Source organism: Candoia aspera, chromosome 13 (assembly GCF_035149785.1).
Source record: "Candoia aspera isolate rCanAsp1 chromosome 13, rCanAsp1.hap2, whole genome shotgun sequence".
Taxonomy (NCBI): domain Eukaryota; kingdom Metazoa; phylum Chordata; class Lepidosauria; order Squamata; family Boidae; genus Candoia; species Candoia aspera.
In genome coordinates, this window is record NC_086165.1 from 7,173,998 (window position 1) to 7,183,743 (window position 9,746).

The window sequence follows — 9,746 nt, forward strand, 5'->3', positions numbered from 1 at the left end:
TCCCTTTACCATCTCTTTCTCGTTGGATTTCATGCCACGCACATCAATAGCCAAGTTGGCCACTGTGTTTTGCGTCCATTGGGGTATGGTGCATTTTTTGAGACAAAATCAAGGAATTTCTGAGATAACCCAAAGCGCACAGGAGGAAGAAAATGGCAACCCAAGTGCTCCTTCAGAAGTATCTGCTGGGGGTGTCAAAAAAGTCAAGATGGTGGCCGCAACCATGCCATCAAAGCCACACCCCTTTTTATGTGCACCATGACATGCATGAAAGAGGGGTGGGGTTTTGAACACACTGTTGTGGCCATCTTATTTTTTTGACACCCCTTGTGTACACCCCTGTGCTCTGTGGTAGTTGGGGTTTTTTTTCCCTGCAGAGGGGAGATGGATAGGAGAATGAATTTGTGGAGGAATTAAGAGGGTAAGTTTGTTCCAAAACCACCCTGAGAAATTAAGAATATACTTAAGCGCAGAGACCTGGTGCTGCTCTGGATGAAACACTGCATTTCGTGGGTTTTTTTAATAGTAAATTTTATTAGGTTTCAAGAAAGGAATAAAAACTACAAAAAAACCATACAAAGAAAGAAAAAACTAAAAAAGTGCAGAAACACAAGAGAAAAATTTTTAAATTTACAAAAAGATATGGCTCGCACCTTTTAACAGTATATAAAAATTTCCATAATCAATCTCTTAAAGGTAAAGGTTTCCCTTGACTTTAAGTCCAGTCGTGTCCGACTTTAGGGGGCGGTGCTCATCTCCATTTCAAAGCCGAAGAGCCGGCATTTGTCCGTAGACACTTCCTCCGTGGTCATGTGGCCGGCATGACTAAACGGAACGCCATTACCTGCCCGCCAAAGCAGTGCCTATTAATCGACTCACATTGGCATGTTTTCGAACTGCTAGGTTGGCAGGAGCTGGGACTAGCAACGGGAGCTCACCCCGTCACGCAGGTTTGAACCGCCGACCTTCTGATCGGCAAGCTCAGCGGAAACACATTATTTCTGTAAATCATTCCACTTTAACACATAATAAAAATCACATTTACTCCTCCCCCTGATATTAAAATAAAGAAAAAAAAATTACACAATTTTAATAATCCCAATCTTATTAAACCCAAAAAACAAAGGCAATTCAAAAGAGTAAATCCAAATCTTTAAAGGCAAATAGCATCAATCAGATCCTTAAAGCAAACCAGATGAGCATTGATACACCAAACTTTAAATTTCAGCATTTTAGCCTGTTGCATTATGCAAACCCAGCTCCGTGGCTGTTTCATGATTCACTCCGTCCTAGGTAATTGGATTCATACAATAAATAAAGGTCTATCAGATCCCATGTTCAAAAATCTGAATAACCTCTAGCTAGCAGCAAAGAGTTAGCATTTTCTTATCTTTCTTCTGAGTAAGCATGTTTGGGATTGCATAGCAAAACAACTCACTGTGCAATTTTACTTCAGGAATTATTAAATCATTCAAAGCCACAAAGAAGTTCCAAAGAAAATACTGTTAGAAGGCCTTTATTGGAGGATTATCTGTACATTAGTAGAAGGCTACAAAACCACTTTACTAGTCTTACTAATAAAGACTTACTAGTAGAAGACTTATCGTCTTTTACTAAGACTTGCAAACTGTATTGGCATGCCTTGCAGTATTTTATAAAAGGAAAATTTAACTATCATTTTTTAAAATTAAAATGTAAAAACCCATTATTTTTGCAAGGACAAGCAAGAAGCTAAAGCTTCCAGAAAATTTAACAGTAGAACAGAAGGGGAGACATTTTTAAGCATTCAAATTTAAATGTATGAAAATTGATGTAAGTACATGATGACTCAAATTTCTAAGGCTATCTTTGATCTTCTACTGAAAAACTGAACATGCAGTGCTTTAAAAATTCGAAAGCGGTGCTCCCCAATAAGCAGAAACAGCACAAGCAGTTGACTCAGAAGTCCCAAGAGCAAAAATAGTCTTCTGAAGCAGCATTCATCAGATCTGGAGAAAAAGGACATTATTTTTACATTAAAAAAAGAAAAAAAAGAAACGTGGCACAGAAGATCATAGGCTGGATTGGAAAACCAATTAAATTGCTTTCTGCATCAGTGTCTGAGCCTCCCTTCACATGAAGTCCACATGTGTGGACTCCAACTCCCATAGTTCATTCATGCTGGCTGGGGAATTCTAGGAGTTGAAGTCCGCACATAGAATAGAATACTTTTTTGGCCAAGTATGATTTGACATACAAGGAAATTTGACTTTGGTGGAAGAGCTCTCAATATATTTACATAACATAAAAAATAAACAATAGTAAAATAATAATGTTATTTACTAAAACTATACAATCAAGGAAGAAAAAAAATTGAAGGAAGTAATTAACTAACACACACTCATATTTAAAAGGAGAATTAAGGGACAGTATACTGCATCTGTTGTCTAACATATGTTCACATTTAACAAAGCATTACCGGTCTTACATCTTAAAGTGGCCAAGTTTGAAAAACACTGCACCAGCCTATACAGTCTTGGTTCCTGGATTCAAATTTCCTCATATGCAACACTTTTATATATATCAAAAAATTATTTGTGAAAGTGCCAGCATTAAAAGAAATCTAGGGTTTAGGGAGAAATTGTGCATCACTATTTAGAGGTTTTTCTTGGTCACTGGTACCTTAAAAAAAATCCTCATTATGTTTATTATTTGGTTTTTAGGAAGAATTAAGATCTTAATTTGCTTATTTTCCCATTCCATCCTTTTAAAAAAATGTTTAGATAAGATATACAGACCATCTTGTGTTTTTGTTTAAAAACAACTGTGTACAGGGTTTTAAAAATATTAGCTACTTGAGCCGTAAATATTATTATTGTATGGGAAACGTGATTAGAAATGGCATATAGATACCTTCATGTCTATTCCAAAAATTTTTCCCTCCCTGTAGTGAGAGATCAAAATTTTACCAATCTATATGCAGGTACATTTTATTTACTGCAATAATTTTATGTCACTGCAAAAGAGTTTCTGCAAAAGGGTCAGTTTGGAGCTAAGTCCACACTTCTTAAAGTTGCCAAGTTCAATCTAATCTAAAGCATCAGCTTTCTTTTTACAGCTCTCTTTCCTGCTGAAAGCTGCTTAAAGACATGGCACTCTGGCTTCACTTGGTTTACTTTCTCTTTTTTTGAGAGCAAGCTAATCTTTCACTCCCTTAGTAATAATACACATACTTGCATATTTCATGTGAACTATACTTTTCATGAAACATCCATCTCTTACCTTATTTGCTACAGATTACTGGCTTAGTATGCTTGATCTGTAGAAGACAAAGAATAAACTTTCAGCACACATTTCTTCAAATATATGTCAAATTATTGAGGGCCTACAGATTCTAAGTCTGTAATTTTCCACTGTTTGGCATGCTCTCAGCAAGAAATGCACCTCTTGATTTTTTTTTCTTTTTTGTCTTAAGTAACAGGAAATGGTTAAAAAACTTTCTGGCAGCATTTTCTATCACATGCTTTTGTAGAATTCTTTTGTTCTATTTCAGAGGAACCTTGAGAGAGATAAAGCAAGCCACGTTGGGAAGAGTAGGAACAACAGAACCCAGCAGTAACATATAGATCCACAACAGAACAGATTCCTTTTCATGATGTCTACTGGTGAACTGCCCAGAATAATTGGGAATTGGGCAGTGTACAAATTTAATAAATAATAATAAAAACAACCGTTTGGTCTAGTGGTTAAGGCTCCAGGCTAGAAACCAGGAGACTGTGAGTTCTAGTCCTGCCTTGGGCATGAAAGCCAGCTGAGTGACTTTGGGCCAGTCCCCCTCTCTCAGCCCACAACATCAGGCTCAGGCAACAAGCTGGTTGGTCAATTTCTGTTGCAATCAACAGACAAAAAAGCAGACCTTGCACTTGCGGGGAAAATAAAATAAATAAATAAAGTTTAAAAAAATAAAATAAAAAATTAATTCAATAAGATTTAATCAAATAAAATAAAAAATAAAATAAAACAATTATAAAATAAAACAAAATAAAATAATAAAATAATAAATAATAAATAATAAAATAGAATAGGATAGGATAGGATATAAAAACAACAGGACTTGGTGAGCTTGTTGTATTTCTTTCTTTTTAGAAACATGTCTACTGAAATCCTGGTATAGAAAAGTAATTCTTATTACCATTTGCAGAATTCTGTTATTATACCCCATGACAACAAAGTAGAATTCCAGTAGTTCGTTGTCCATTTTCTGACTGCTCGACTATCAAAGGCTGACAATAATAAGACATGGTTTGTTTAACCACTTCCCAGGTGGTGCCTGGAATTACCAGGAAGTGTGCGAAATCGAGCGGATCATCCTGGTTCATTGGCAGCTAGGACTGGGCCACACAGAACATTGCTTCAATGCACAGGACACAGCTTCATTGGCCTGGCCCCTTTACAGGAAGGCTGGGGAACTTGTAGCCCCCCAGATGTGGCTGAACTACAACTCCCATTATCCCCCACCAACAGCCATGCAGGCTGCTTGAGCAGGAAGGCTAAATCAGCAATGCATGAAGAGGGACTGGACTGGTGACTCTCATAATGTATTCTCTGGCTTGACTATCGATTAGGACATGTTAACTATTCCTGATTCAAGCGGAAGGCGGAGGGGGAGGAAGAGACGGACTAGAAAGACGGTAACCTAAAGTTGTTACCCCATTTGAAAATCTTTGATTTCTTCAGGGCCGGGTGTTCCACCATGCACGAATATTCATCTTCTCCATTGGGAACCACTGAAGCATAGGTCAGAAGCTGGAAGGTCCAGTCATCCTTGAAAGAAAGGTCAGACTGCTTGATGTTTGCCATCTTAACGTTATTCTTCAGAAGAGTGACGTTGATTTTTGGAGGGTGAAACCCTTCTGTGAAGCAATGCAGTGTGTTTTCCTTGCCCATCGTCACGGGATGTAGGGAATATACCTGCACATCAGGAGCTTCTGTAGATTAAAGGAGAAAGAAGAGAAGAGGTTGAAAACCCAGGTCATCCTGCCCCGTGTTTTCTCCCAGAGGGCCCCGAGATATTCTTGGTCCATAGTTGTTGCTTCCAGAGAGAACACTCCTTGCAAGGCCCAGATGGCAACAGCTCACCCATCCAGGTAGCTTCAAGTAAGTAGCGCACACTATAACAGGACCACCTCTTTAGAAAGATATGGATGATACAAAATAATAATAATAAAAAAAAAATAGTAATAACAACAGCGAACAAGTGGGTCCCCAAATTAATCCTCTGACTAAAAGCAGGGTTCCCCTGGCTTGGTAAAGGTTGGAAATTATGTTCCTAAAACATCCGCTGAAAAGGAAGGTGAAAATAGGAGCAACAGTTGATCGACGCCCTCCCAGCCACAGCCATGACTCCATTTCGGTCATCCTGCAGCTCTCGGGGGAAAGGTGTACAAACAGAACATCCCTGGAATATGTCGACAGACATCCTGTGTGTTAGCCAAGTCCAACTACCTTTTGAAAATATAAAAACAGTGCTCTCGGGAAGTGGCAATTTCCAACAGACAGGTAGCAGAAGCTAGTGTGCGTCAGGAACTGGCCAGCAAGGAAGAGACTAATTTCAAAAGTTTCCCACAAACCCCATCCGCACCCCGAGTTCCAGGTGAGCAAAGGATAAATAAAAGTGGGACATACAATTTAGAACCAGCACTCCGGCTGAGAAATTCTGGAAATTGAAGTCCACATATCCTAAACGTTGAAGGTTGAAGAACAAGGAGTGAGTGTGAGGGATTAACAGCCCAACCTTCCTTCCACTGTTCATTTCCCAGACTCCAAGTTTTCCTGTTTTCTCAAATATAACTGCTGCTGTGAAACTCTAGAACAGCACTTCATTTCTCTTTTATTTTATTTTACTCTTGGAGAAGGAACCTGTCAGAAAATGGGCCTCTTTCCAGCACACTACAGGTAGTCCTCGCTTAATGACCACAATTGGGATCGGAATTGTGGGTGCTAAGTGAAGTGGTCATTAAGCAAATCTGACCCAATTTTACCACCTTTTTTGCAGCTGGCATTAAGCGAATTGCAGCAGGTGTTAAGCAAACCATGTGGTCATTAAGCCAGGAAGGTAAAAATGGCCGTCATGTGACCACATGAAGCTGCGACGGTCATAAATGCAAACCGGTTGCAAGCGCCCAAATCACGATCACATGACCACAGGGACACTGAGATGGTGATAAGTGTGAGAACCGGTAGTAAGTTGTTTTTTTCCCCAACACTGTTTTAAGTCTGAACCGTCACTAAACAAATGGTTGTTAAGTGAGGACTACCTGTATCATCCCTTCCAAACCAAAGGATACGCTTGCCTCTCAAATCTTGCCCTTCTTCCCTTTTGTAACTGGGGCACTGAGCCCCACCAGTAGGTCAGAAATATTCAAAAGGAAAGAAAACAAAGAGACCATGAAGTTTGTAACAAAAGAGGACAAGGCTTTTTCAAATATCCAGAAAGCCATCACAAGCCTCAGCGCTCCTTGACTCCACCCACGTCATGGCAGTTCACACCTTTTGGAAAACAAAATGTTCTACTGTTTTGGTCTTACTTGTAATATTTTAGACCACCCTTCGGAAATTAGGTAGATGTAAAACACAATAAATAATGAAAGAATAAACGAAGAGGACCCCTCTCATGCCCTTCTGTGACGTCCCAGTCCACAGAAATAAAAACAAAAAAGCAAAGTTGAATTCCCCCCATTATTCCTCCAACCAGACTCCCCCGCCCCACCAGTATTACAGGGGCGTCAAAACTTTTTTTTTTAACCTCCTAGATCAGCATTTCCCAACCCTGGCCACTTTAAGACGGGTGGACTTCAACTCCCAGAATTCCTGGGAGAATGGCACGGGCTGGCTGGAGAATCCTGGAAGCTGAAGTCCACAGTCTACAGTGGCCACGGTTGGGAACGCCCGTCCCAGGTCATACAAGGCGCCAGAAAGCCAGGTAACACGCCTCCGCTGACACGGTTAAGACTACAACTCCCATCTTTCTGCCACCTGCTGGGCTAACCCAGGACAGACCCAGGAGACGCCAGCCCACCGCCAGCCCCGCAAAGTCCCTGCGAGTTTCGGGGGCCAGACCCCGCTTTCTCACCCCGACCCCATCCCACGGGCTGGAAGCGCGACGCCGGAAGAAACCGAACCAATGCAGAAAAAGATGATACAAATGTGAATAATAAATAAATAAGGCCTGAAGCCCGGCCCACGCCCTCCGGCGAGTGACCCGCTTCTGGCGCCCCCGCGGCTCCTCCGGCCAGAGGAGGTCCCCGGAGTAGCTGGCCGCGGGGACTCGGGCGGAGTAAGGCTTACTCCGGAATTGCGGAGCGCGGCGGAGAAGAGCAACCCCTCGCAGCGAGGGGCAAAGAGCCTCCACCGCGCCTCGTCTTACTTAGCACAGCCCCCGCGAGACCGGCGACGCACACCAGGACGAGGCACCACAGAAAAAGCTCCTTCCGCTCCATGGTTCTCGCAGCCCCAACAGCGACCAAGCGCTACGCCGTCCGGCCAGCAATGAAGCATGGCACGGAGTGCCGCCTATATAAGGGCTGCCTCTCCGGTCCAATCAAAAAATCGAAAGAGCAGTTTCGTCACTAGTAACCAGGCGGGAGGCTTCACGCAAGTGTGTTCTCGGTACTTTCCAGCGCGCTCGCCCGCCCGCTCGTGCCCCGTGCTGGTTTTGCTTTCGTTTTCCTTGTTGCCGAAAAACGACGGTTTCCGAGAACTCCCGCCCCAGGTGGGTTTCTGAGGAGCGTAGGCTTAAGGAGAATCTACTTCCGCTGAGGATATGAATCCGGGTTTTGGGGCCTGGGGTGGGAAAGGAAAAAGATCCGGATAATGGTTAACCGACGAATGCGAGGGATTAATGCAATTCCTGCCACAAAAGCGTGCAAAAATTAAAAGCCAACGTACTGACGCGAGTGGGGGGCTGTTCACACTAAGATCACACTAAGCTTTGGTTTGTTTCTACAAGGATTGTTGAATAAGCCGCAATTGCCAAGGTTTACACAAGGGGTTGAGTTAAAACCAGGCAAATCCCATTAGGCCTTAGCAGAAGGTGTGAGTGAGATTACTATACAGCAGGGAAGGCCACTACCATTTCCCACCGTATTTTTCAGCTTCTCAGTCTAACCTACAGTCCTGGGATCTCTTAGTGGTCTCCCATCCAAGTATCATCAATCAGACCAAACCCTGCCTAAATTTCCAAGATCAGCTAAGAACGGGGCAAATTTTTCCACTGGCAACCTGCCCTTAGTTTTACTTCTTTTAACACACACACACACCCCTCCACTGAGAAGGAAACAATGGAACACCTACATGTACATTGTTGATTCCCCTGGATTAGGCTTTTATTGAACAACTGTTCTGCTGTAATTACAGAATGCAATCAAAGCTCCAAGTAATCTTCCTTCTCAATTTTTTTTCCTTTCCCCAAAAATGTTCTGAAAGATGGAATAGCTGCAACATGATTGCAAAGCTTCAACGTGATCCATCTCTGGAATCATGCTGCACCCATTCCATCTTTCTTTCCGAACATTTTTGGGGGAAGGAAAAAAAAATAGCTGCAACGTGATTTGCTTTGGGAGGGCCCTGTCATGAGTAAGGATGGTGAGCAGCATTTCTTGATTTTCTGAAGACATTTCCAAATGTCTCTCCTTAATTTCTTGTTCCTCCCTCTTTCGATGGGAGTAGGAGTTTGTTAGGATTGATGTCCTAACAGCCAGGAACCACACTGAGACAAGGAACTGGTCTCTAATGTTTTATTGCTTGTACATAACAGGAATCCTAACAAACTGAAGAAGCGTGGGAAAAACCCAGACATATAAACCCCAAAGGTTAAGGCGGTCCCGATCTGTGTCTCTTTGAATGGCTGCCCAATTCCTCAGTGCTACGCATGCGCTTAACAGTCTGGATGGGAGCCCCCTGCTCGCCATCCTTACTCATGACAGGCCCATCCCTTTGTGTGGGTTGCTGGGGTGTTTCTCTATCTGGAGAGCCATGTTTCCTAGAGGGAAATTTATAGCCCAGAACTTCCCCTCTGACAAACAGGGTTGATGAGCCTTCACAACGTAGCTGCGGTGGGCAATTTCAAAAGACGGGGCCGCTTGGTATAACTGAGTTTGTGAAAGCTCGCTGTGTTTATAATTCTAAACAGACACACCTCTTGCGGCCTGTGTGCCTGACACTGCATGTCTGTTTTTCCTGCGCTGACATCCAAATGCAGGAAATACTCACAGAATAGAAGGTTCTTTCACCAAACCAGGGATTCATGGCTGGCTGGGGAATTCTGGGAGTTGAAGTCCACCCATCTTAAACTCGCCAAGGTTGAGAAACACTGGAATAACCCCTCTCCTGTAGAAAGCTAGCAAGTCAGGTGGGCTGAAAGCCCCCTACACCAGTTTTCCTAGTGTGCAGGCAGGAGTATTTAACATGCAACTCCTATCAGAGATTGTGTAAACCCATTTGGAATGGACTTCAGACTCCTTTGTGAAGGCACAGTGGTAGGAAAATATTCTCCTGCTGGATTTCTCAACTGTTTAATGGGTGGGAAAAGGGCTGCCAGGAAGTTTCAAACCAACAGCCTTGGAGGGTGGGGTGCAGGCAGCTGTAAATCCCAAATTCAGCTTTTCCAAAGTGCAGCCTTCACATAGTGATTAAAATCAGCTCTCCCCAGGAATGCTGATGTTTGGTCTATGATGGATGGGTTCAAACCTGGTTCCTGAATTAAATCA

At 42.7% G+C, this 9,746-nt stretch overlaps 1 protein-coding gene and 1 long non-coding RNA gene across 2 annotated transcripts; both read right to left on the bottom strand.

The window, feature by feature from the left end:
• Positions 1 to 1,500: 1,500 nt before the first annotated feature.
• Positions 1,501 to 3,925, bottom strand: LOC134504807 (uncharacterized). Its single transcript, XR_010068683.1, has 2 exons — positions 3,262 to 3,925; positions 1,501 to 1,988 (listed from the first exon to the last, which is right to left on the bottom strand). It is a non-coding gene; the product is annotated as an uncharacterized LOC134504807 (long non-coding RNA).
• Positions 3,926 to 4,644: 719 nt separating this feature from the next.
• On the bottom strand, positions 4,645 to 7,516 carry B2M (beta-2-microglobulin). The gene is made up of 2 exons (XM_063314293.1): positions 7,406 to 7,516; positions 4,645 to 4,967 (listed from the first exon to the last, which is right to left on the bottom strand). Exons 1-2 carry the CDS (start codon positions 7,476 to 7,478, stop codon positions 4,660 to 4,662), a joined length of 381 nt encoding a protein of 126 aa, XP_063170363.1. The 5' UTR covers positions 7,479 to 7,516; the 3' UTR covers positions 4,645 to 4,659.
• Between the last annotated feature and the right edge of the window lie 2,230 nt (positions 7,517 to 9,746).

What these genes read in the sequence shown, in the direction of transcription:
- B2M (XM_063314293.1), bottom strand. Translation starts at nt 7,478, where the DNA reads ATGGAGCGGAAGGAGCTTTTTCTGTGGTGCCTCGTCCTGGTGTGCGTC. An exon ending in TCTCGCGGGGGCTGTGCTAA is followed by an intron (nt 4,968 to 7,405) that starts GTAAGACGAGGC and finishes TTTAATCTACAG; the next exon opens with AAGCTCCTGATGTGCAGGTA.